This window comes from Passer domesticus, chromosome 6 (genome assembly GCF_036417665.1).
Source record: "Passer domesticus isolate bPasDom1 chromosome 6, bPasDom1.hap1, whole genome shotgun sequence".
Taxonomy (NCBI): domain Eukaryota; kingdom Metazoa; phylum Chordata; class Aves; order Passeriformes; family Passeridae; genus Passer; species Passer domesticus.
In genome coordinates, this window is record NC_087479.1 from 10,670,018 (window position 1) to 10,697,456 (window position 27,439).

Consider the following 27,439-nt stretch of genomic DNA (forward strand, 5'->3'; position numbering starts at 1 on the left):
GGGTAATTTGGTGTCTGCCTGCTTCTCTGCTCATTCCTTTTTCACAGAGGTATGACATCAGGTCCTGAAGCTGGAGTTGTGGGTGTACCACTCACTGGAACAATTGGTCACTTCTAGCACAGATCTTTTCCCCAAAAAGCTGAATATTTTAGAATACATCATGGTATCACTTGCCACCCAAGAACTAAACTTGTCTGCCACCATCTCTGTCTACAGAACAGGCTGAGAATAAACACCTTCCTAAACAGGTGCAATCTGCTGGAGAGGGGGTGCATAAAAGCTGGCTTTGTCTTTGCAGGGTAAGTGCTTAATACAGCCAGATCACAGAGGGGGGGCCTCAGTGTGGAAATGCTGGAGGTGCTGCAGGCACCCTTGTTCTGCACAGCACCAGAGTGGCATCCCTGGGAGAAAGCAGATGTGTAAAAACCTTGAGAGCTGGCACTGGTAGCCTAAAGCACTGAGAAGCAAGGAAGTGTTTGAGGGAGGAAATGACTGTGGGAACTGAACTGCACCTTGAGGTGCAGTTAAGCAAAGTGTTAGTGAATGGAAGGTGTTATATCATGACCAGAACCCTTGTCTTGCTGAGTTTAGCTTATTTTGAAACAAAAAGAACACATGGCATTCTTGCATGCCAGGCTACTGGAGCATCTTGTGTTCCAGTTTGCACCATCTGCTCTGGATGAAGCAGCTCTGGCAGGCAGAAGGGAGGAGGACAATCCAAAAATCAGTGTTCAGCTGCCCAACCCTTGCCTTTCCCTGCTGTGGCAGCAGCTCTGGCCAACCTTCTGCCTGCCTGCACCCGTGTAAATGTGGCTCCCCTCTCAGCTTCCCGTTAACATTCCTTCCTGGCAGCCTTGGGGCTCCTGGCAGCTCATGGGCTCAAGAGCTGCCGGCCTCTCCCAGTGCAGGGCAGCCCCTTCCTGCGGGGTGAGAGCTGCTCTCGTGTCCTGGGCTTGGTGCTGGCAGGGCAGCACATGGGGCTGGAGGGGACAGGGTTCCATGGGCACAGGACCACATCCAGGAGACAGGAGGGAAGGCACAGTGCCAGCATGATCTCAGTGCTTGCAAGATGCCCTAAACATGTTTTTGGGAACAGGGGGTGATGGTGAGACCAGGTATCAACTGCAGGCCTGCTGTGGGATGCCCAGGAAAGCCAAACGCTGGCAAGAGCAGGTCCCAGCGGTGCCTGATGCTCGGGCCAGCGCTGCCGGCAGGGTTAGCTGAGGACAGGAGCAGAAGACAGCAGGACGTGCTCAGCCAGCGGGAGCTGCAGTGCTGTGCTCCAGCCAGAGGAGGAACATGGACTAAGGAATCAGCCCCTTCCCTGTCCTTGCAGCAAATATTTTCCCTGCTCCCCAATAAGCTGCAGCACTTTTCTGTCATCTGACTGCACAGGTTCTTGCAGGTTTATTGATGCTTTCTCATAGATAAAACCCTCAGATTTTTTTCAGCCTCGCCTCCTTTGCTGTTTCTTACGCAGTCCCTGCTCTGCAGTCCCGTGAGGACGGGCGGTGCGGAGCCCTGCATGCTGATGGAGCGCCCCGCAGTGCCCTGGCCCGCTCCTACCCTCCGCTGAGACCTGTGCCTGCCAAACGCCCTCCCGCCACTGCTGCCTCCTGCTGAAAGAGACCTAAAATAATGCATTCGTTCAGCCAAGTCTGTCTTTAGGCTCGGGGATATTTTAAGGACTCTGCCACAATCTGGGTTTGCACAACTTCTGTGAGCTGCTGTATCGTGCAAAGGGAAGGCACCGTGCTACGAGTCGGTGTCCATTAATAGTGTGCAGGTTGCTTTTTCTTTTGACACCCTAGGCGCAATGACTCCTGAGATCTTGCCATTAACACTAATGCAGTTTGAATTAGTCTGTCACAGTGGGAGACCCCTGACACTCAGGACCAGAAGCAAAACAAAGCCATCAGGTGCCCAGACCTGCCGTGCACAGCCTCAGTGACATAAACCACCCATCTAATGTGCTGCTTACCAAGGATGTCTGTGAATTAAACTCCTTGTTTAGGCAGGATCCCAGGAGACACTTATGTACAAACCCCTTTGCTCTGCCCTGCGTGCACCATGGGCTCTGTGTGTGTCGGTGTGCAGCAGTCATGGATACAATCACAGGTACAATCACGGACACAGCTGTTCTTCCAGCAGCTCTCAATCCCAGCATCACAAACTGACTCTGGTGCTTCATTTTGTTTCTGCAGAGCTCCCCCCTCCCTGTGGCGCGTTCTGTACGAGCGAGCGGACGTGGCTCCTGAAGGAAAAGTACAGACTGTGCTCTGCTCCTGCACTGACAAAAATTGATCTCTGCATTAATTAAAGCCTCTATTGTAAGTGACCTCGAGCTGCTAATGCATTTTAAAAATGAAGCTTTGCCAACAGCAAATTCATACACGTAGGGGCGACCAGGGGGAGAATCCTGCCGTGGGCTGTGATGTGTCCCAGGAGGGTGTCCGACTCCACAAGCACATGCCTGTGGCTCACCCTCAAATCCCTGTGTGTCCAGGCAGGACACAGAGCTGATGCCCACAGCCACTTGCAGGGTTAGAACACCACCATCCTGACACCATCTTGTGCAATGGTCCCGTTGCCAATGGGTTGTCTCTACTCCCTCAGCCTGTGGCCATGGGATGCTCTTGGCTTTCCCCTTCTGCACAGGTTGTGGGCATGCAGCCATCGAGACCCCTCCCTATCCTCACATCACAATTCACACCCACAATGAGCGAGGCCCAAAAACAGCCAGGGAGGGAAGAAATTCACTCTGAGGTGGGGACTCCCTGGGGGTCATCCTTGAGCCCCTTGATGGGCTGCCTGGTGCAGTGGCCTCCAGCACGCAGCATTGGCCCCATAAAGCAAATTCCTCTGTGCGTGTTTGTATTTGAAGGTTTGGGGGCTGGAGTCACCTGCAATGAACTGATGTGAAAGGGGAAAAGAACACAAAAAGGCTCTCACAGCAGAAACGAGGGATGTAGCTGGTGGAGGGTGTGGCTGCTCTCACAGGCACCATGGTAACACCACAGCTGCTGAGCTGCACCGAGCCCCAGCCATGCTGGGCCCTGTGGGGTCAGCAGGAGGGCTTGGGCTGGGGATCTACCCTGGGCTCACGCCACAGGAGTGACTGTGTGCTGTGAGAGCAGTTTTTGGGTACTGTCCCTGGGCCACGGCTCCCTGCAGTGATGCACTGGTTGTAGGACCATGGGATGGTGGGGATTGGGTATTCCCCATGTCAGCTGCTGCAGGCTGATGGCTTCCTCTGCTTTTTGACCTGCCTGGTGACCATTTCACCCAGCAACAAGTGCCTGACAGAGGCAGCAGAAACTCCTACCCAGGCAAGCTGCTTTTCATCCCAGTACTGGTGGAGGAGCCCCCTCAGGAGAGGTGAAATCCCAAGGGTGTGTGTGCCCTGAGCACAGGACTGCTCCTGGCTCTGCCCCACTTGCAAACTCACCTCAGCACCAGGAGGCCAGAGAGGCCTTGCTCCCTGCTTGCCCTGTGCTTTTGGCCTGCCTGTTTCCAGAGGGCAGGGCTGGTCCCACCACCACATGCTGCCTGCTACCTTTCGTCAGGGCTCTGATGCACCTAATGATGAATTCCCAGCCCTTTGAGAAGGGATTATGTCTTCCAGAGACTAGAACAAAATATTATAAACTTAAAATAGCTGCTTCCTTATGGAATATGCCAACAAGCCCTACTGAATACTCAGTAGAGTTTAAATTTGCATCCATTTGCATACATATCCATAATTTCTGCCTCACCCATCATCCCTGCTCCATAAAGATGCACTGCCTGACATTGTGGGCAGATGATGGTGTTTGACACAGGCCAGCACCAACGAGGCCCCTCAGTGCCACTGCCCCAACCCCCATCAGAGACAGGGAGGTGTGACTGTCCCCAGCCCTCAGTTCCTGCCTGCATCCCTCCCCAGGGACCCTGGCATCATTCCTTCCCCTTCTACCATGAGAAGACTTTCTCACCTCGAGGAATAACAGAATAAATTCCCAAAGGTCCAAGAGGGTTTCTTACCTATCAGTCCAGGCACAGAAGGAAGGAGCAAGGTCCAGAAGTTTCCCTGGGGATGGAATTGTTTAACCAGGATTGCACCTCACCAGCATCCAGTGGACAGGAGTGAGACAAGGAATGGGGACCTGAGCAGAGATTCCTAGCACTGAGCACGCTGCTGGAAAGCAAAACAACCTTGCAGCTAATGGGTCCAGGCCCTGAAGGCTCTGGGTCATATTCTAAAATGTGTTTGAGCACTGAGTTTCTGTCATGCATCCAGGGAGGCTTCCTTCAACCTGCTGTGTGCCCTGGGACAAATCCAGCACAGTGCTGGCTAAAGCATGGGGTACTGAGCTAGACCCCAACTTCCCTGGATACCATCTGAGACCCAAATCTCAGTGTTGAACTATCTAAAAAGAACTGACACCTGCAAAATACAGTTTAAAACCCAGAAGTAACACCAGGGAGGCCATGTCCATGTGACTGAGTCCCAGCAGTGAAGGTTTGCTATGGTTTCCTTCACTGCACAGACACTTTTATTCAGGTGGGATCTGCTTCTGGCTTGAATCCCAGCAGGAGTGATGTGAGGGACCGTGAGGAGCTGTGAGGGTTGGAGAGGTGGTGATATCCCCAAGAGAGTGGTGTCTACCCCCAGCATGAGTCCACACCATCAGGTCTCTGTCTCACTGGCATCGTACAGAGGGTTGAGGTAGAACACCTGGAGATCTTTGGGTATCACTTCTCCAAGGTCAACATCTGGAGGCTCCTGCAACAGCAAGGGAGGAAAAACAACCGATGGGGAAGAGAAGCAAAACCCTTGGGCAAAACCCTCCCAGGGCTGAGTCCCTGCAGCAGCCGAGAGGCTGGTGAGGGAGAGTAGGAATGTCCCAAAACCCCTCCTGGCCTGGGGAAAGCAGGGCCCCTCTCAGGGGGCTTTTGGAAGTGTCACAGCCCCCAGCAGCTCCCGCCCATGCCCCCAGCACCCCGGGCTCCCTGGCAGTGGTGACTCACCACGCTGAACACGGGGTTGTCAAAGCCTTTGTCACTGGCTGGTGCAGGGGACGCCGGCTCCTCCATTCTCTGCCAGGGGTGGGTCTGGCGCAGGGCAGGAATCCTGGGGAAGAGCTGGGCATCACCATCCACATCCCTCCCATCCCTGCAGCTCCCCCAGCTGAAACCCGGAGTCCTTAGGAGGTGGATGGGAAATTATACAGTGGCAAAATGTGAGGCTGGTACTGAAATGGGGCATTTGTAGCCCTTCCCAGGGAAAAGCAGCAATATCCAGCAGAAATCATTCAGCCTGGAGATCTGGGACCTGCATTCTGGAGGGAGGAGTTTGCAGAGGCAGACAACTCTAGCACAGGCTTCACTTTGGAGGAATCATTCCTTCCCTGTGGCCTAAATGAATTGCCACAGAGCTGACACCTGTTCCCAGTATAATCTCAACAACTATTAATTACTTTTATCATTACTTTTATCACATTATCATTTTAATCACCATCACTACTTGTATTATTTTCTTCATTACTTTTATCCTAAGGGTCCCAGTCACTGAGGACTCCCCTGCACTGGGCACCTGCTGCAGGTGGGCTCAGCAGCAGCCCCATGCACATCCCCTCAGGAGCTCTGAGGGAAGCTCTGCCAGGCCCCTTTCAGTGGAAATAAGGGAGACCTGCAGCACAAGGGACAGGCCCTGGGCTCGTGTTCAGTTCTGTCTCCTGTAGCTACTGACTCCTAAATTCCCTCCTGCTGCTGACAGAGCTGGTTTCAAAGGCCTGTCCAGCATCCAAAGAAGCATCAGTGAAAAATAAATCATCAAGTAGCAATTATGGGTCTGGGAGTTTTATTTAGAAATTAAATGAAGGCATGGGTTTACTGCTAGGAAATATCATGTCAGCACGTGTCAAGCAGCAGGGCAAGTGCTCCTGGCCAGAGCCACTGCTGCATGGTGACAAAATCCCAGTGGAGGAGGCAGGAGGGAACAAACAACCTGACTCGTGAGCCTGTGACACAGCAGCCCCACACCAGGGAGCTCAGCACCCCCTGGCAGACACAGGTGCACTTTGCACATGCAAATTTAAACAATTCCTGGCCCCTGGTTATCAAGTGTGCTAAGTCAACTCCATTTGCCCACAGCTGGGTACCCTGCAAAACCCTCCACGAGTGGAGGGTGCATGTGGGAGAGGCAGAGGTGGGTGCCCCAAGCACCTGCCATGGGCACTGCTGGGATGCCCTAATCACTGCCAGGCCCCATATCCACGCTGTGAGGGAAAATGGTGATGGAGAGGGGGTATTTCTGACTAGTTCCCAGCTGTGGTGCAGTCAGGTGCACCCTCCAGCCCTCCCCTGGGACCTGCACTCTGTACTCCATGCTGTCTGAACAAGCAATGCACCAGAAGCTGCACTTGCTCTTGGATGCTGTCTCCCTTTAACAGTTCTGAAGCTGTGGGACAAGTATTTTGCATTATTTTGATGCATTTCCATTGAGCTGCTGGCAGGTTCAGTCCTCCCTAGCAGGGCTGCAAACTAATGGTGCCAAGGAACAGGAGATGTCACCAGGCACCATGACTAGGCTGTGCAGAGCTCCAGCCAAGCTGCAGCAGCCCTGCTCCCACCCAAGCACACTGCACCCTGCCAAGAGGCAGCTCCTCCTGGTCATGGAGGAGAATGAAGCAACAGTCCAAGAGTACAGAAGTGCCTTTCAGCCACCTCACCTCCAGAAAACCATGAGGAGCAGGAACAAGTTTTAAACTGACACAGGGCAGGTTTAGATTAGATATTGGGAACAAATCTTTACTGTGAGGGCAGTGAGGCCCTGGCACAGGTTGCCCAGAGAAGCTGTGGATGCTCCATCCCTGGAAGTGTCCAAGGCCAGGCTGGCTGGGGCTCTGAGCAACCTGTTCTAGTGGAAGGTGTTGCTGGCTATGGCAGGGGGCTGGAACTGGATGATCTTGAATGTCCTTCCAGCCCAACCCATGCTGTGGTTCTGTGAACAGTAATGATGGGGGTAGCAGGGTGCCAGGGCATGCCCCTCTCTGGGAGTTCTGGGCAGCACTGTGTGCCCCTGTGTGCCAGGCTGGAAGGAACCTGAGCTGGCAGCTCCCAAGCAGAGGCAGCCTGAATATCTGCTGCTGGCAGAAGCCCCATGCCTACCTCAGCTTTCCCTTTCTGTAGAGAAAGAGGATCCCTCCAAGGAGCAGGAGACTGAAGAGCAGCCCCATGACTGTCCCTGCTGTGATCCTGCTCACTGGGAGGCTCCCCACGTGCCCGCTGGCAGTGCTGCCAGTGGCCACTTCCATTTTGCCACTTGAAATGCCGAGAGCTTCACCTGGGAAGAAAAAGGGATGAGGATTGTACAGGGCAACACATCCCCACACCCTTGGCACAGGGAGCCTTCAGCTGGGTCTCGTCCTGCCTGCCTGGTTGATTGCCTTTCCCTGGGAACAGGGATGGGATTCACAGGTGGATGGACTCAATGGGGACAAGCCCCTGTGGGTCTGCCACCCACAAAATGACCACCAGCTCCCCTGGCTGTGACCTGTGTGCCCATCAGCATCTGCCAGCTTCCACTGTCTGCCTCCACAAGCAGCATTCTGGCTGCAGAGCAGCTCTGCAGACTTGGGGGCCCTGGCAGGCACTCAGCTGGTCATGGTCAGACATGGCATGGAAGCACACAGGTATCCCTGGCTGCAGGAGGAGAATTGCCAGCAGGGCAAGGGAGTTGACCCTTCCACTCTGCTCTGCCCTGCCCTGGTGAGCCACAGCTGCAGCACTGAGCCAGGCTCCTCTCAGCAGCACCCAGGGACAGGGCAAGAGACAATGGGCAGATGCTGAATATGGTAAATTCCACTTAAATACCTGTATTTATCTAAGTATTTATATATAAAAAACTAGTTTACTGCAAAGATGGTTAGCTGTGCAGACAGGCTGCAGAGAGATGCTGTCCAATCTCCATCCTTAGAGACATTCAAACCCCACTGGCCATGAGGGCTGCTGGCAGGGAGTACAAATCTCTGGCCAGCAGTGGGTCTGGGTGCCCCTGCAGGGCACCTGCTGAGGAGGACAGGGGTGTTACCGTGCTGTGCTATGCTCTGCATGATGTCTGCTGCCAGCTGCTCCGCAGCGGTGCCCGCCTGCACTCCCTCTCTGTCATCAATCAGCACGATCTGGATGAGAGGAGCGGCGCTTCGGGACACGACGCCCAGGAAGGTCTGTGCTCTGTGCACCTTGGATATGGCCATCTGCACGCCAGCGTATTTGGGCTTCCCAAAACACAAGGAGACACGTAAATCCAGTGACAGGGTAGGAAAAAATCAGTCACATCTCCAGACAGCCACGATGGGTGCAGCTGCAAGGCCCACCTGAACCTTCACGTGAGCAGCAGCACAGAGCTGCCATCCCTGTCACGGCAGCACCGCTGCATTTCCCAAGAGAGGCTTGTACATCCCCTCTCTCCCAAGCTTTGACCAGCACCCAGCAAAGAGCCCCCATGCAGGAGAGCAAGCTGAGAAAGCAATTTCATGTATCACACCCATTAAAAGCTGTATTAAGATGTGTGGCTGTAAGGAGGGCAGGCAGACAGCTTTCAGCTCAGGATCAATAGAGCAATACCCTGGTATCGAACCTCCCAGTGCAACGCAGAGCACACCTCCTCCCCAGCAGCCCCTGGCAAAGAGCAGGGATGTCATGCTGTAAGTGATGCTTTGTAGAGCATCTGAGAGCTGGCCAGTGCCAGTCACCCACCCACTGCTTGCCTGCTAGGGATGGCCAGAGGCCAGGGAATGCCCTGCTGCAGGTTTGCACCATCCCAGCTGGGTGCACTGAGCTCCCTTGGGACCTAGACCTGCTCTCCTCTGTTTTCTAGAGCAGCAAGCCCCACTGCAAGCCAGCAGCTCTTCCTGCCCTGAGCTCAGCGGATGGTGGGGCTGTGGTGGGGAGCAAGGACCCAGCTCCCACAGCAAGCAGGCACATCCAAGAGGTCACACGGGGAGCGTGGGCCCTGCAGGGTGCTGGAGAGTGAGCTGCACCCCTGGCACTGCTGGGACTGCATGCCCCAGACAGTCCCACAGCCATCAAGCCACTGGCAGGTGTGGCCAGTGGCTTGTGGTTTCATTAGCCCCTCCCAATCTGACAGGCTCATTACCTGGCTCAGCAACTCTTGGACCAATTTGTCCTGGTACTTCTGCAGGTCAAAATCAGGAGTGAAATCCAGGTTAATGGTGGCCCCTGCAGCCAGAAAACAGAGAGACATTAAACTCACCACGTGTGGGCAGAGAGCAGCCACAGCAGCACAGCTCTGACTGCCACGATAGGCACTGAGGACCCTCTGCTACCCTGGGCAACTGCTTTGGCTGGGCTCAGAGAGAAACCTCCCCTGATGGTCTTTTTGTCAGCTGGGTTTGATAAAAGGCTTTTGACTTTCCAAAATATTCTGGAGAGAAGTTCCCAGGAAAGTTTTCTCCTGCTTATGCGTCTGGGAAGCTCTTCATGTCCCTGGTTTTGGGGCCATGAGGCTGTGGTGCAGCAGCACTACCCTGGCTTTGGGGGGAAGGCTGAGAGGAAGGGAACACCTGTGCTTCCCCATGCTTCCCCACAAAACTGCACTGCAGTCATGGAGACAAATATTTTCCTGGAAAAAAAAAATACAATTAAGCATTTGCTGAAATTTTAAATTGTCCTAAAGACCGTAAGGGACTATGCTTTTAGGAGCACATTGGAGAAACATATGGTGCCGTTTTAATGAATTTGGTATGACATACCAAATATTGGATGCCAAGTATCCAGGTACAGCTGTGCATGAAAAATTGCCCCTAGCAACATTTCATGCAGATTAATGGAGGAGCATCCATTGTAAGAGAACGCTGTCAATCTGCATGCTTTTATTTTAAATGAAATTAAACAAGCTGGCTGTTGGGGAGCTGACATTACAGTGGAAAAGGTTGCATTTCCTCTGCATGTTTTTGGCTGCATAAACTCAGCAGAGCCCTATTAGCTTGACAATCTGTGACATCCTGACAGGATAAACCAGAAGCAGGGACAAAGGGCTGCGACTCAGAACAGGCTCCCAAAAACCAGAATCTCTGCAGAGAGACGTGCTGGGAAGGTGGCATGATGAGATCTGCACATGGGACCCACAGATGGGACCCTTGGCAGCAGTGATACAGCAAAACTTCAGCTTACAAAGAGCAGCAAGCAGCCCCTGCTCCAAACTTCCCCCATGGAGCTGGGGAAGCAGGCTGGGGCAGCTGGCATGGCAGGGAGGAGGAATAGGGTCGTGTCCCCCACTCACCACAGACCCCACAGCAGTGGCCAAGGGGCTGCAAAGGGCTCTGGCACGCTGGCTCTGGGCACTGGCTCCCTGATGCCCTGAGCAGGGCTGCGCAGATGCGGGGGCCATCCTAAAAGAGAGCAGGGCAGTCAGTCCTTGTCCCACAAACTGCACTGGAGCCCCCAAAATGGGAAAGGGAAGACTCACCAGGGTGTTCCCGCAGGCACAGCCAGACTTATCAGGACAGCCAGTGCCTGTCACCTGGAGAGTGCCATTGCCATGAAACTGCAGCGGGGCAGAGGGGCCCCCCAGGTACTCAGCCCAGGATGATGGGGTGCTCAGCTCCTGTGCAGGGAAGAGCAGCAAAGCAGGTGAGTACCCCAGGACAGGTCCCAGTGCTAGCCCCAGGCACCCAGCCATGCTGCTGAGACACCTGGTGTCACATCTGATGGCCATCTCTGGGAAGCCCCACTGCAGGCAGTGATGCAGCAGGAAAACCCTGCCAATGCATCCATTCCATCTTTTCCCCTGGACCAACAGAAAAACTCTCTCAAACCAATAATAATGACAATGAGATGGCTGGGCCTTTTCTTCTTTTGCTTTCCACCTTTCTGCTGGCTCAGAGAATTCAAGTTACCAGCTTTTCACTACTGGGAGAAAGGGGGCTGGGTCTGAGTTGTTTTCCTTCTGTCTGGGAAGAATTTCTATGTGCTTTGCATTAGCAAAGGCTGAGCTGGACTGACCAGCCTCATCCTGCCAAGTCACCGGTGATTCCCTCACCCACTCTCTTCCACGGGAAGTGTCTCCATGCTCTGGCACAACAGGCAGATTTCTCAGGCCCTGGGATGAAAACACTCATCACATAGCACAGAGTAGGCTGGGTACAAAGGGATAGAGAAGCTCAAATGGTCAGTTCATGAAAAGCACCTTCTCCTTCCATCTCATCACTCAGCAGCAGCCCCTGCCCTGAGGGACAGCCAGTCCCTGGGTGGGTTGATGTGCTGTGGGGTAGTCTGCAGCATCAGCAGGACCAGCATCACTCTGAGCACCCAAGAGCATCCACCTCTGCATCCCTGGGGCTGTGTGGGCTTGGGGTGAGCTCCACTGGGGCGCTGCCTTGATCAGACTTGCCTGCACCCGCCTGGGCACTGACTGAGTCTATTACTCAAAAAGCAGCTACCTAATGCCTGGCCCTGAAATGGCAGATCCCAGCCAGCGCAGCAGCAGAAATAATAAATAACTTATGAAACGCCTGCCGCATCTCCCACTCCTGGAAGGAGCCTGTGTTTACCGCTGCAGCGCCTGTGATCTTCTGCTCCTCCAACCAGGAGGGACAGGGCTCTTGGGGGGCCTGATTCCCGGGCTGAGGCACAGCAGGCTGCCAGCGCTTCTATAATTATCCCTCCAATCAATTAAAGAGCAGTGCTGAAGCAAAGCTGGGAGATGATCACTGGGCCACAGGCCATGTTAAGGTCGGGGGCAGGAGGGAGGTGTCCCCAGAGGGTCCCCGAGCAGCACGGCTGCAGACACCTGCCTGGGATGGGAGCGACCCCTGGGAGCCACAGAAGCTGCCATTTGCTGAAGGTTTGACCCGTGCATATTGGCCCTTTTTAAACAGGCACAGTGAGACAGCCTGCACTCCCACACTGCAGGGAGGGAGCCGATAACAAACTGGTGATGCAAAAAGCCATCGAGGCCATCCACAGCAGCAGCAGCTCATGTAGCTGCAGCCCCGCGGGAGTGCCCCATCTCCCTGAGCAGCGCTGCTCCCCCACTCGGGGCTGTGCTGAGAAGGCGTCCAGCCAGCTCCTCTTCCTGCCCGCCTTACCTGGCCCATGACAGAGATGCTGCGGAGGTGAATCACGGGCTGCGATGAGTCGGTGTTTACCCGGAAGGAGGTTTCTGGCTGGAAGATAACATCGTCGTAGCGGCACGGGACGCGCTCCTCATGCACGGAGAAGAGGGGCGCGCTCGGCCTGAGCGCCCCGCCGGGACGGACATCCCGCCACAGCGTGGGGTCGAACCACGCGCGGTGCTCAGCGTCAGCGAACCTCGCCGCTCCACCTGCAAAAGGGACACAAAAGGCTGAGCGTGACCCCAACGCAAAGCCAAAGCCCAGCAGATGCATCTGGGTTGGTAGAACCAGGCACTGTCCGGCCTGAAGTGAAGGATCTCACCCTGCGGGCAGGGAGCTGAGAGCTGGCCCTGGCATCCCCCTCATGGGCACCCACTGCAGGCATTTCCCAGAGGTTGGCAAAGCTTCCCAGAACTCAGGGCTGGGGTCGCAGCCCAAATCCCACATCTGTCTGCAGGCTTCCAGGCCCAGATCCCACAGGATATTTTTTTCCCCATTTTTTAAAGTTCATCCTTCTGGTTAAGGAGGAGAACATCTGCCTGAATGCTGAGTAACAGCTAAATCTGATAAAAATGGCTGTGATAATTCATGCCCCAGTTTCCCAGCAGCCTGGCAGGTCTGCAGAAATGTGACCAGCCCTATTCCCTGGAGCAGGCAACCCCAAAGCCAGTGCTCAATTTAACTATCAATTATTTAACCATTAACCATTTCCCTACTGGTTAGTCTTATCATGCAGTGCCCTGATTCCTTCCCTCCCTTCCCAGCAGCTGAACCTTTACCAATTCAGCCAGCATGCAGGTATTTAGTGACTGAATTATTTGCATTCACTTTGAAATCATGCTTTAGAGAAGTCCATTTGTGAAAGCTGTCCCAGAAACACCAGCTGATTTCAGGGGAGCAGTGCATGGTCAGCAGGAAAAGCCCAGTGCCAAGCACAGATGCTAGAGCATCCCTGCTGCTGCCCCAAAACAAAAAAATTATAGGGATGAAGGATTTCAGACTGGCTCCAGACAATCTTAAGATACAATCCTTCCTCTGGGGAGACTGACTTAGACTTTTTCTCTCTTTTTTCTCTCTTTTTTTTTCCTTTTTTTTTCTTTTTTTTTTTTCCCATTCAAAAGGCAGGCACAGGTGCTCTGTTTGAATACTTCCTTCCCTGTAGAGGAACTAAAAAGTTACTCGCTGCTGAAAGCATGGGGTAGTTCTTAAGCACCCAAAATACACTTCCCTAGAAAATAGCTTTCAGATAAAAGCAGGCATCAATGACACAAAGCTGCTGTCTCAGCCATGGGCTGGGGGAGGGGAGGATGTGTGTTTGGGGCCAAAGGCTAGCTTGTTGTGATGGCCGTGGTTTGGCTCACCAGAGTGTAACTCCTAACTGTTTCTTTAGAAACACCATGGCAGAGAAAATAAGGGCTTTGATGTGGTTACATGCTTAATAGACACGGGAAAATACAAACAATATTTACCTCTCTGCTACAACTTCAAAGGCTTCCCTACTATAATTACCTTTTAAGAAGACAGGTGATCTAGGAGGAAAAAAGATCTGATGTGAGGGAGGTCATCAAAGGAAAGGTAAGTATTGAAGAGGAGTGATTCACTTTGCTCTGAGGTAGGACCTTTGTAGAGGTATTTGGGCTGAATTTACATGATTCATCACAGCCTGATGGGTACTAAATACCTGAGTCACAGCCTGGATCCCAGCTGCCATCGAAAGCTGTGAAGGCTGCACCAGCTGCCAGCACGAATTCTCCGTTCAGGGGCAGGTACTAGATGAAGGATGCAGAGTGTTACTGTCCTGCTGCCAGCCACCCAGGCTCGTTACCAAATAGCACTGCTAACTGTTAGGCTGCCTATTACACTCACAGTCTCCAAGGCACTTTACAGTTATCAGGAGCTACTCTTACCGTGCCCCATGTACATGGGAAAGCATCAGCTCCTGGTTTTATGGATGGGATCCTGCAATGGGGAGAGGCAGCATGATGTTATCCTCCACAACACAGAACAGCATCCAGAGGAGCAAGAATAGGAAAAAGCAAAATAAGCTCTTTGACAGTTTCTTCCTCCTCTAGTACACACTCGCAGCAGCTCAGGCTCAGGAATGGATTTATACATGGTTGGTACACCAAGAAAAACCCAACCTTACTCTGCAAGTGCCAGATGCTCCTTCACTTAATGGGTTCCCACCTCCAGGGGCTGTGCTTGCCCCACAACATATAAATCAGGGGCTCAGGTTATGCTTGGTACAGTGTCAGGAAGTGAACTTGCACTGAGCACAAGCTAAGGGAAACACACAGTGGCATTTGGAGCAGCCTGCCATAGCCAGACTCTCTTCTTGTTGGGTAGGACATCACCAGCTGGTAGACAGGACGACAGTACTGACCTGGCTTCAGCCTGCAGGGCCCACCCATTGATGAACCTCAGCTCTGCCATGGGAACCTTTCCAGCAAGAAACTGTGGCCACCTGGGTCACCAGCCAGCACTGCTAACTCTGGGACAAGCCCTGACAAAAGATCAACTCAGGCAACTCACCCACAGCAAACAGGTTATTCAGCCCAGCCCATCTTATTTTACGTTTAGAAATTGCAGAGGGAAAGTCATGGCTTCTTCCAGTATTTTAGAGTCAGTGATGCTCAAGGCATCCTTCTCTAATTTGGTCCATCCAGTATTTTAGCATCACTTCCAACAGCAGCTGAAAGCCCTCCAGGACTGAGTTATGCCAATGTACAGGGTCCTGTGCTCAGGTAGAAAAAGTTAAATGGGATTTTAAGGTTCATCTACTTAATTGGTCTTTAAATATGTATGTAGGTTAGAGAAAGCAAGACTTATGACTGACTGCTGCATGGTGGCCATGACAGCTCTCTGTCCCTGGCCAGTCTTGCCTGAGGATGCTCAGTCCCACTCAGAGGCCACCATGGGGAAGGGATGGGGGAGGTGGACAAGACAAAAGCTCATCACCCCCAACTGTAGGTGGGCACCTGTTAAGAAGTTTAGTGCCTTGTTGGTGCAGCACTTTGAAGGCCTAAGCCCTGGTGCCCCTCTCTTGGCTCAGGAACCATGAGAAGCCAGGACAGCAAGCAGAGGGTGGCTGTCACCAAGACAAGACCCACAGTGCTCCTCTGCACCAGCTGCTGTGGACCCAGCAATGCCATACATTGGGCTGGACAAGAGGGGATGACACTGAGAATAACTGAGGTTGGGGCAACATGCCCCAAGGGTGTAGAGTCTCCCCCAGCCAGGAAGAAGCCTTTGCCCATGGACACAGCTCCATCAGACCACAGCCTGTGTCCTGCCATCAGGTGCTTTGAATTTCTATTACTTTTGATTAGAGGAAATTTGTCCAACACCAAAGCATTGAAAAAGGCTGAAAGGTCTGCCAGGATACAAAAGGCATCATGTCCTTTAGCTGCAGATGAAAAAGCCATCAAAACATGTCTGTTTTGAGGCTCAGGACTTGGCCTGCATTCAGCTGGGTGAGGGCAATGCTACCAGCTTCAACCACAAAATGCTGTACTTTGGTTCAAGTGCCCTGGCTTGCTTCCCCGTGAGCTCAGGCAGGAGCAGGCGATGGGACATTTTGGAGCAGTCAGCTGCCACCCATGCTCAGGCCAGTGCCAGCAGCACTGCCAACCCCGTCCCTTCTTCCAGACTTGCTGGGCCATTGCAGCCTGGAGCCCCTGGGCACTGCCTCCTGCCTGGTTTGCAGGCTGGCCCCTGTGGCTGGCTGTGCACAGCAGGGCCAGGCAGGAAGGGTGGCCAGCTGGCTGCTGGGCCATCTGAGCTGCTCAGAGTGGGGCTTTGGATGGGATGCAGCAGATCCTTTCAACAGCACAGGGTACCAGCTCTTCACAGCAGTCAGCTCTGGGCATCCTGCATGTGCTTGGGAGGGTAAGCAGGTCTGGATGGGCCAGCAGGACACAGCACCAGTTCTACACAAGAAGAGAGCTGGGAGAATTGTCTCATGCCAAATCTGCCTCATGCCAAATCGGTCCCATGCCTGCAGCACCTGTGCTCTGGAGACACTGGCCTCTGAGCTCTCTGGACAAGATGCAGCTTCTCCAGCCACCAGAGGAGATCCCCCTCCACTGCTGAGGCCAAAACCCCAGGCTGGCTGGCCTTCCAGAGGAAGCTGCTCATGTGCGTGTCAGTGTGGCAGGGAAATGAGAGTGAGCACACACCATGTCCCTTCACACCCTGGGATTACCCAAATACTGCAAGCACCAGCCCTGGAATTAAAATGCAACACAACATGATGCAAGACAGGGGACAGAGTCACCTCATCTCCACAAACATGAAGTTCAGGAAGAGCTCTGTACTTCTGCTTTGCCACAGGAATTTCTGGGGCTGGGCCCTGCAGCTACGGCTCCCTGCCCACTGAGGCAGCTGTGCTGCACATCCACCACCAGCCCTGCCTGAGATTCTCACCACTGGGCAGTGTTTCAGGAGTGTCTCCACCATCCAGTGGATCTTTGTAAATAATTTGCCCTTTCTTTTTTCCTAACATAAGTTAAGCATCTCAGCTCACTGCAGAGGACAAATAGACGCTCTGGTTGGGCAGTGGTTTTCTACCTTTGGGAGTTTAGTATGGAAATTGCATACAGGTTGGGCCACTTTCCAAGTACATTTTGAACTGAGCAATGACAGGTACCAGTGGACCAAAGCCAAAAAGCTGGCAGTTTCATCTGCTTTCCCTTCCTCCTGCCAATCTGTACTCCAGGGCCATTAATATAGCAAGTGTTTAGAGTCCCATTAGTCATTTTCCATCCCTGATACAGGTAAATCACTTATCTCCTCAGTTATCATTATCAAGTGTAATGACAACCAAAGCACAGTCATCATTTTTCTTATCAAAGTCTGGGAAAAAAAAAAAAATAAAAAAGAGGAAAGACCCCATGTGGCTCTTGGACCAGCCCCAGCATTGCTGTACCAGAAAGAATCTGCTCCCCCAATGCATAAGTGAAGAAGAAACTAACCTCCAAAATGTGAAAGGAAAAACAGCAAATTCCTGAGAGATGGCTTTCCAGTCAGATGGCCTCTGATTGGAACCAGCCTCTGGCACATCCTTGAGTCGCAAGCATCAGGCTGAGATGACTGACAGAAGCACTGTGACTGGCATGTCACCATCATCAGACCAGGAAAAATGCAGCACTGTGCTTTACCCTGGGTGAACAACACTTGTGCCTGCAGCCAGGTCTTCCCCCAGCCTTGCTTTTATTTACAGTATTGATGCATTTGAATTCCTTGGTTGGACGAGATGGTGCCACCACCCCCATCACTCAACACTAAGACTGCCTGGGCTCACTGAGCTCCACAGTGCTGCCTCCACAGCTGCACCAGCAGGCAGGTCAGCAGCCATCACCCCTGGGTACATCCCCCTGCCTGGCACCCAGCCCAGGAGCAGCTTTGGCCCTGGTGCTGCTGGCCCTCCACTGAAAAACATCACTGGGACAGGCTGCAGGTGGGCTATGGCTCCAACACAGACTGCTGTAACCCACCACAAGCAATAATGCACAAGGGAAATTATTTCCATTCCATCTTTCCCAGTACAGCCCTGCTAGGGCAGTGGCAGCAGCAGGCAGCCGGGGCAGCAGCTGGGTGGGCCCTGCCCACAGGTGGGAAAAGCAGGGATTTTCCCAGTGTCTGCTGGGGATCTCAGCACAGCTGGTGGCAATGCCTGGGTGATATCCAGCAGTTGGCTGACACCCCAGAAAGGCACAGGGCCAGGATCACCCACAGGTGAATCCCTCTGATAATTCTGGAGCATTGCCAGGGGCTCGCTTTCAGCCCAGCATTTCTTGGGTTCAGTACTGGGGCTTCAATTATTGACCTTCTGGTCCAGGTGAAGCTTTCACCTACACCCTCAGGACAGTGCCCTTCCCTTCAGCCACTCCACACCCCCAGTTTGCTGCCAGAGACAGCCTGTTCCTGCCACAGCCCTTGATCCCACAGAAGCTAGTCCAGGTCCCCGGCAAGGCAGGATGACCTCCTGCTACCCCAAGACCTCTGTGCAAGGGTCACCTGCTGCTGGAGCAGTACCTTGCTGCCCAAAGACCTCCCTGCCCAGGCACATGGTCCCATAAAGAATAAGGCTTTAACTTCCCAAAGAAACCAGGCCAGAACTGCAGCCTGTAACCCCATGAAGCCCATGCTTGGGCAGGCTGCTGCAGCATGCCTGGGGCACAGAAGCTGGTGCTGCTGTCCATGGGCCCCATCAGCAGTGATGGGGGATGCCCACAGCCCTGCTCTGACCCCAGCAACAGCTCACCCCTCTGCTTCTGACCCAGAGCAGGCAGGAGCACAGGAGTGGAGTGCCAGGGGATATCATCATTTCAGCGTCATCCCCTGCAAGCTAACGAGGTGCTTGGCTGCTGTCCCTCCCCTCCAGCCCAGCAGCAGCAGCACAGCCGAGCTGTCATTAGTGCCAGAGCCAGCTCCCCTGCTGGCTCTGCTCGTCACGTTTCAGGTTGTGTTTCAGCACACGGGCTCCCCACAGCACCTGGCCAACCTGGCCCTGCCACCACATCCCCTGGCACAGGGTGACACATCAGGTTCCCAACACATCACAGTCCTGCCCATCCCTACAGAGAAGCTACAGCTCCTGGCCATGCCACACAGCTGCTGCCTGGTACAGCACCTGCCAAACCTCCCACAGGGCCTAGTGAAAGCCATGGGAGGATAAAAAAAACAAACAACAGACCCAAAAAGCCCACTAACTTAATTGCAAATGCCCAGAACAGACTTCTAGTTGAACAGGTCCCAATGGTGTACAGAAATCAGGTGTCACAGGGACATGGGAAGCCCCTTGGGTAGCTGAAGACATTGAGCTCTGTATGCAGAAGACAGAGAGAGGCTTAAAGCCATTTGCCAAATCTATTTCAGATTAGTTAAGCTCCTTTTCCTGAACTTTCCTCTACAGACAAGGTCAGAGAAAGCCAGGAAGAGGCTTGAGGTGTGTGCAGAGGGGCCATACCCAGCAGTCAAGGGATGGCAGACTGTCCATGGAGCAGCTTCCCAGCCAGACAGGCTCCGGCATCCGCTGCAGCCCAGGATGCTGGCAAGCTGCTCTGCTCATCAGACTTTAGTAACTCCTCCTGCTGGACACCAGCCTGGAATGAGCAAATAGACTCGGGGAGATGAGTGTAAATGGCTGTTTTACCGAACTCCTTTCCTGCACACACCTCCATTGTAAACGCTGACACAGGAAAGACTGCAGGATTCCATCTTGGAATTCCACCCCTGAATTTTTTTATCCTCATCTTAGGGGAAGGAAAAATAATCCCTTTTCTGGTTGTCTCATTACCCCGCTGACTGGGAAGAGGTGGGGGAGGGAGCACCGGTGCCTGGGACTAGCGCGAACTGTGGCAATTCATTAGAGCCGGTGCCCCTGGAGAGCAATTGGCATTTCAAGATCAATCTCTGCCAGGAACCGAGCGGGAGCATCCTGCAGCAAAGCTGAGCACATTCTGCTCTCGCAATTAGGCGGCTAAAAATATAAGGCTGGGGGAGGTGTCCCTGGTCAGACCCCAGTGCCACTCCAAAGCCTTGCCCAGCCTTGCAGCCCCTCGTGGGGCAGGCAGGGAGGGGGTAGGGACAGATGCCGCCCCACAGCAGAGCTCGGGGATGGGGCAGAGCTGGAAATGTGATGTCAGGGCTGCTGAGTAACCCCAGCCAGCGTCCTGACCCTGGGGTCGACCAAGGCTGCTCTGCCCATGTGAATAAACCCGACCCCTGCCACCCCGAAAACAGAAGCAGCAGCATCCATCCCTGGCCCACATGCCAGTGCTGGCCGGCACAGGGACAAACTGCACCAGGACTGGTGTTACTGGGGCAAACACCAGGCTCACTGCTGCAGCCTGGCCTGGCTCCCTTTGGAAGCACAGACATAGCCAGAGGGTCCACTCACTCTCAGGAGTCTTCCTCCTCCATCAGGAGACAAACAAATCCAAAGTCTGCCTTGCCCTGGAGCACCCATGCCAGGCATCATCACCTCCATTTCCATCTTTTCTGCACATTTAGTCTCAGGCACCTCCAAAAGCTGGCTAAATACTGATCTGCATCTTTAGGCAGCTAAACACTGTAGAAAATCCAGCCTAATCACAACGGTTGTGCATCAAAGCCACTTATGCTTTAAGCTGGATTTGGATTTAATGTGTGACTGAATTAGGGATCCATTTGAAACTTCAAATAACTGCTGAGCTGGGTGCTCAGTGGGTGAGCTCTGAGCAGGGAGGCAGGCTCTGTGCCCCAACAGCCCTCTCCCAAGAAAGCATCTCCCAGCACTTGGCTGGGGCACACATGGGGTGGATGGGGAGGGGAGCTGGAGAGCTCACCATACAGAAGTGAGCTTTCACATGAATGTCTAGGACAGGAGCGATGGTGACACACGAGGACAGCCTGGCACTCCACTCAGCTGGGAGTTGGGATGGGAGATCTCATGCTGTCCCTCCACCACCAGCACCAAGCATCCTCCCCTACACTTGCCACAGCAGGCACTTATCTTCATGAAAGTCACAGAGAGCCTAATCCCTCCTCAGCCATGAATTTCCTTCTATGGTACTATAGCAAACAACATTCTGCTTTTTTTTTTTTTTTTTTGGCCAAAGGCTGTATAGCATCTCCATGGTGACTCTAAAGCTTAATGTATTCTTGCTGATTTAAGTGATTAATGCTCCAGCGCGTGTGGCTGGCAGCCGAACAGGTGCAGCCCAGCCTCCCTGCAAAAATCCTCATGACCAATTCATTTTCTAACCAGCTGGTTGCCAAATTTCATGCCATTTGCATGAGTGGCAGCCTAGCTCAGGTGGTGGGTTTCATTCCTTTTTCATCCCTAACCTTGGCAGTCCCTCTATCACCTGGTGACAGCAAAGCATGGCAGTGAACAGGAGGGAAGTGCCTGAGTTGAAATTACAAAGAAATATTAACCACCTCACTAAGAGACATGCTGGGACAGTTCACAGGGAATGGCTGGGGCAGTGCTGCTCAGAAGGAAGGTGTGAGCTGCCGCACAGGTTATAGGCAGGGTTGGCTGCTCACCTGCAGTGCAATTCAGTGCAGGAGGGGAATGGTGCCCTCACAGCCCATGTGATGCTTCGTTCCCTCACGGATCCCCTTAGCAGTCCTCCCCATCTGCACAGCAGTGGGACTGCAAAATTCACTGTAACCCTGGAGCCTGTGCAGCTGCCTGCCAGCAGAAACCCCAAGGCAGCAGAGGGTCCCCGCGGGCTCCTGCCAGCACTCTGGATCCTTTGACAGGGATGAGCCAGGGGTCACTGGGGCATCCTGACCCATCCCCCAGTTGCAAAAGGAGCCATCCACCCGAGCAGGGGGCAGGGCCATGGATGTTGGTTTGTGTTTGCAAAGGTTGTGTGGATCTCCCTCTCCCCAGCTCAGCTCTGCTCTTCAGCTTGGCTGCAGGAGGCTCAGCAGTAATGACTGACGCTGCTCTGCAATTATGCACTTTGCAGGCCTCTGATGAAAGTACTTTAGAAATATTATACATTCATCTGTAAGTAAAATAAAATCTACTGGAGTGGTATTTTGCTCTTCTCTTCTCTGGGTAAATTCCACATCATTTATTACATTATATTTGTACGTATTTCCCCAGTACATTCTTTCCTTCAAAAATTCATATTTAAAATGCCATATAAATAAAGTATCTTTTCCAAATATTTGTAGAGGGATTAAACGTGGCACATGGCGTTATTAAAGCATCAAAACTATTAGTGGCGTAGACAGCCTGAACAAATTACACCACATAAATTTCAAGGGCTTCTTCAAATTTAATGGCCAATAAAAGAGCAAAGCTGCCCTAAAACCAAGAGAGGAGCCTCATCCACAAGCTCATCAGGTTTAGAGGAGGAGGTTTTCCAAAAAGGATCCAGCCTATCTCGTCCTGACCCAGCACTGAGAGAGCACTCACTGATGACCCATCCCCCACTGGCAGGCTGGGGCAGCAGGTTTGCTTTTCCCTTTAATTCCTCCCTGTTAAATTTTACCCTCCAAGCCACAGAGATTAAGAGCCCATGTTTCTGTGGCTGCCTGTCAGCCTGCTCTGGGGCAGAGTTCCTCATGGGGGGCAGGTTGCTCAGAAACCCACTCTGAGCTGAGCTCCCCCACAGTCTCATATCACTCAACACACACATTTCAGCAGGGTGTCATGCCCATCCTGCCACAGCCAGACTGAAAATACCACAGAAAAATATAAAACCCAATGGCACTTGAAAGAAAATTTCTCAAGCAACATTTTGGGATTTCCCAGAACAGTTTGTTTTCATTTCAAGATATTTTGATGTCAGCTTCACTTAGCTTCTGCCCAGGGCTAGTGCCTGCTCTGTCAGCAATGCTGTGGGTTGGTGCTCCTCAGCCAACTACTGCTAAGCTCTCCATCACATGGAGGGGGTTTTATCCCTCCTCTGAGGAGAAAAAAAAATCAATTTCTTTCAAATGAAATTAGATTTTGCTGTATTCTTTCTCATCTCCCCTAAATAAAAAAAATATAATAAATAAAAAAAAAAGCAAACAAACAAACAACAAAACCAAAACAAGCAAAACTGGGCTTTTGGTTCTGTGGTACAGAGAAATCCAGGCTACTGTAGGACTCCTGTTCCTTTCCCCAACTGAAGCATCCTTGGTCTGGCTGGACCATGGAGGAAAGTGTCAAAGGCCATGGAATGACTTTAAACTGACAGAGGACAGTAGGACATTAGATCCTAGGAAGAAATTCTTTACTGTGAGGGTGATGAGACACTGGCACAGGCTTCCCAGAGAAGGTGTGGACGTCCCACGCCTGGAAGTGTTCAGGGCTGGGTTGGACAGGACTTTGAGCAACCTGGTCTGCTGGAAGGTGTCCCTGTCCATGGCAGGGGGTTGGGATGATCACCTTTAAGGTCCCTTCCAAGCCAGACAATTTAGTGACTCTGTGGAGAGGGGGACAGGGGAATGTGCCACCAGGCAGAGCTGCAGAGCTGGCCCTGCCCTCACCCACCATGCCTTACCATGTCTGTCAGCGCGTGGGGAGACCTGACGAAGACCGAGACAACCTGTAAGAAAAGCAAGAATAAAGTCTGCTTTGCCCTGTCAGGTAAAGGGGCTTTTCCAATGCCTGACGGTGTTTTGTGGAAACAAAAAATAAATTTTAAACGTCTATACCTTGTCCTTCTCAAAGTGAACCACATCCCTGGCACAGGGGACTCTGCCTTTATCCCAGTTGGAGGCGGTTTCAAAATTGGTGTTGGGGATCCACTGCTTGTACACGGCAGTGGTGGCACCTGGGAGGGAACGGAAAAACCAGTTTAACCCAGTCCATGAGAGGCACTGGGAGCCTGCTCTGGGAGGTGCTTTAGGATGACTTGGCATTTATAGGTCAGATTTGGGAATTTTCTATCCAAAAGCAGCTCCTGCATTGTCCCAGCTGAGCAGTCACAGCCTTTATCTACATGGGGGATTTTTTTTTTTTTGGCTGGGTGATGGTTTTAGCCACCCAGACAGGAAGAGAAGCAAGGGACAAACACTCAGCAGGCAGACAGAAGGCAGGGAAGTGTCCTGCAGGCAAAAGGTAAGAATAGCATACACCTGGTAGTTAAGCAATCCATGCAGGGGGTTTAGTTGTCACTCAGACTAATTAAACAAGTAAAGACTCCTCAGCCTTTGGTTTCCAGAAGGTACAGAGTGGGCATGCAGAGCTGTGATGCCACTAAGACAAGGCAAGAGAAGAAAGAGCATTTGCTATGGGACATGTAGCACAAGTACAGGCTGGTTTCATGTGTTTGGAGCTAGAGATGGAGGATTCAGTAAGTGTACTTCAGCCTGAGGCACAAACATGTTGGGAAACAGGGTTCTTCCCCTTGGGGTTTCCTGGGACAGGGGCAGTCCTGCCCTTGGGGCCCCAGAGGGATGAGCCTGCTGGCCAGGGACAGGACATGGGATTTTCAGTCTGACCTCTCTGTTTGCACAAGCACAGCAGAGCAGCCTCCCAGCCTGACATTTCCCAGGCATGGCTGGGGGATGCATGTTCAGCTGAAGATGAATGAATCTCCAGAAGCCTGAATTAAATGGCTTCAGGCAAGTGATTATGAGACACAGAAGAGAAAACGATAAAAAAAAAAACCCACCCTACTTTTGTAATATTAATGGATCGTCTTTTCTGAAGGAGAAAGACCCACAAAATTAGAAAATATGTAGAAAGCCCGTGGTGGAAAGGAGTGGGGCACTGGAGAGGGAAGGTCAGCCCAGCCCAGGGGGGCTCGGAATGGCTCCAGCTGAGAGGAAGGCGCTGCACAAAGCCTGGCCCGGCTCCTCCAAACGATGTGGCTGCAGAGGCTCTATCAGAACACAGGGATCACCCTGAGGTGCAATCTGCGCTGTTTTACTCTGCCAGGGGCTCTGCTGAGACCGCTGGCTGTAGTAGCCATCTCCAGATGGACAGAAACGATGTATTTTTAACCAGAATGAAAGTCCTGGAGCCCAGGTGCAGCCGCGGAGGGGCTCCCCCGCCTCACGCCGGGCTGCGGGTGCCTGAGGGAGCCCTCAGGCCGAGCGAACACACCCGTGCCGTGTGCTCTTCAAAACCCTCCGAGAGGGAATAAAAACATTACCGGCGCTAAGAACTGCAGCCAAGCAGCTGCTCGCAGTGTTGTGGGCATAAACACCTTCCTGACTCAGAGCAGAAAAGAGCTTAAGAAGGAAAAAAAAAAAAACCCAACAAACCGGACAGCAGTGGCAAGTTGTTCCATCCTTGCTGCGGTTCCCTCGTGTCCCTGCCACCCGGGAAGGTCGGAGCTGCAGCCGAAAGGCTCGGCCAGCCCCATGGCACAAAGCCTCACGGCCCGCAGGCCCAGCGAGCCCACAGCCGGGCCGGGCCCACCCTGGACACGGCTCCTCCGGCCGGAGGTTAACCCCTTCGCCCCGCGCCTTCCAGCACCCTCCCAGCCCTGGAAGTATCAGTGTGCTATTTAATCGGCCCTGTCTCCCGGAAAGCGCAGTCCTTGAACATCAAAGCTACATGCATATTCAACAGGGAGCGTGTCCTGCAGCGCAGCGCTGCTGACTTCAAATGAGAGGCTCAGCAGGCTCCGCACGGCCATCCCAGCCCCGGTCCCTGCCTGCCTTCCCCGTGCCCGGCTGGAAATGCCTTCTCCCGTTTGCCTGTCAGGCACGCTGGGAGTGACAGAGCCTGCAGCTCTGCTCCGGACCAGGGCTGAGGTCGCCCAGCGGCCACCCCTGCTCGCCACGGCGGCCGGGCCCTGGGCGTACTCACCCAGGAGCTGCAGGATGCCCAGGAGGGAGAGCAGGAGCTTCATGTCGCAGCCGGCTGCCATCCCTCGGCTCCGCGATCCCTGCCCGGCTGGACCTTGCACCTTCCCGGGCACGTGATGGGCCCAGCCCGGCGAGGCTGCAGGGAGTCCATCACAATGGGAGGCAGGCTTCTTCCAGCACGAACCTCAGCCTTGCTCTGTCCCAGAAGCTCAGCTCCCTTCCCACTCGCCCTGTTTGCTTGGAACCCGTTGGGAATCTTCCCAATCTAAGAGGAAGCAGCTGGGGAGGCAGGAGTGGGGCTCCCCCCAGCTTGGCTCCCCACCCACCCAGGTGCAGCTGAGGGGGCTCGGGGTGAGCACGCTGCGTGCACATCCCACGCCACTCTCCCCTGCTGAACAGCAGCTACCTCCTAATTACCAATAATGGCCTCCGTGTGTTTTCAATTAGCTCTCTTGGAAGGGAGCAGCTCCCAGCCACGACTGGTAATTGTACTTTGGCCACCAGCTGATTTGTCATTAGCCGGCAGCGCCAGCGCAGCCCCACGCTGCTCCTGTGGCGGCTGCTGGCAGCGGCACCGGTGCATGGGGGTGCAGCAGGAGGGGGGACTGCACCACCCCTGCCGTCTGCCACAGCATGGAGCAGCGCTGCACGCCTGTCCAGGTGTGTTAGGAGAAAAAAAAGGATGGGGGGAGAGCATGGATGGTGGCAGAGGCAGATGCCAAGGAGAGAGGTGTGGAGCTCAGCTGCCCTTCTGCTGATACTGGTACCAGCAGGGCAAGGGCAGAAGATGAGTGAATGCAGGGATTTACTAGAGGCCAGAAGGAAACTGGTGAAGTTCTTTGAAGGGTCATCCAGTAGAAGGGACACAGACCACAAGAAGCTTTCACCTGCCATCTTCAAGGATTTAAGAGTGCAGGCATAGGAAGCAAACCATCCTCATCCCACCATTCATACTGCCTCTGCTTCCTAGCTTCCAGCTGGGCAGACAGACTGAGGTGCCAGGAGAGAAAGCTCCTTAGAGCTGCAGCTCTAAATTTGGGCATCAGCCAAAACACAGTCAGCACTTTCTACCCAGGGAGCTCAATGCTGAGAGATGTCCTCGAGGTGAAAGGCTCCTGCATTCTAATTACCACTCACAAATCTCTCCTAGGGGACTCTCGGGGTGAATGCTGGCTGCAGTGAGATGTCCTGTATTTTAACAGTGGGAGGAAAAATTAGAAATCATGGATACTTGGCAATAAGAACTTGGAGAAAGGACTGCAGTGAGCAGAGGGCAGGTGCTTGCTTGTCTGTGGCTCCAGCATCCTGCAGTACAGCCAGGATGGGAAAAGCTGCTCATGGGACCCTGTGCAGAGAGCAGTGCCACAGACCCTGAAACCCAGAGTGCTGGGATGTTCTCCACACCCTTAGTTTTACTTTCTGTACTCTGCAGCTGCTGCTTCTCAGTGCTGCTTGTGCCACCAAAGCTGGTACTTGATTTTAAATGAGCTGGAACTCATCTGGCAAGCAGGCAGAGGTCAAAAATCCCCAGTCTGCCTGTGAAACCCTGCTCAAGGATGGACAGTCCCTGCTCCAGCACCAGGGTAGGACAGGGCAGGGTAGAGGAATGACAGAAATTCCAGCAAAACTCATTACTGGGGCCAGGTGCTCACTGCAGCATTGCTGAATAACCTGGTCAGAATAACCTGAACCTCACTGCAGGTCTCTCCCCATGGCTGGAGTACACTCCTCTCCATCCCAGCTTTTGTTGTTGCTACTGTCCCAAGATGCTGCTGAGCCTCAGGACCAGACAGGCACAATGGGAGATTGCACAGGAGCAAGTTTTGGGTCAGGTGGTTACAGGGAGAGTGAAACAAAGTTGAAAGGAAGGAGAAATCAGTCCCCAGAAATCAAAGCAGCTGTCCTAATGCAGAGATCAGTATATTTCACTCCTTGCTGCCTGCCCATCCTTCTGCTCCCCTGTGCTGGCTGCCCACAATGCCCCTGGGAGGGGCAAGAACATCACCACCACAGAGGGGAAACAGCACTCAGTGGATGCCTGACCTTCCCAGCATTGAGTTATA

At 53.2% G+C, this 27,439-nt stretch overlaps 1 protein-coding gene across 2 annotated transcripts; it reads right to left on the reverse strand.

Annotated features, from left to right (window-relative positions):
* Positions 1-4,473: 4,473 nt before the first annotated feature.
* On the reverse strand, positions 4,474-25,929 carry AMN (amnion associated transmembrane protein). Of its 2 annotated transcripts, XM_064423286.1 has the most exons (13): positions 25,794-25,929; positions 25,378-25,512; positions 23,271-23,389; positions 23,117-23,161; positions 13,804-13,891; positions 12,096-12,331; positions 10,475-10,612; positions 10,289-10,397; positions 9,143-9,225; positions 8,075-8,261; positions 7,153-7,327; positions 5,011-5,113; positions 4,474-4,765 (listed from the first exon to the last, which is right to left on the reverse strand). In XM_064423286.1, the coding sequence occupies exons 2-13, from the start codon at positions 25,436-25,438 to the stop codon at positions 4,670-4,672; spliced, it is 1,440 nt and encodes a 479-aa protein (XP_064279356.1). In that variant the 5' UTR covers positions 25,439-25,512; positions 25,794-25,929; the 3' UTR covers positions 4,474-4,669. The 2 variants fall into 2 exon arrangements, with proteins under 2 accessions (XP_064279356.1, XP_064279357.1); XM_064423287.1 differs by lacking the exons at positions 25,378-25,512; positions 25,794-25,929 and adding an exon at positions 24,828-24,992.
* Positions 25,930-27,439: the final 1,510 nt, after the last annotated feature.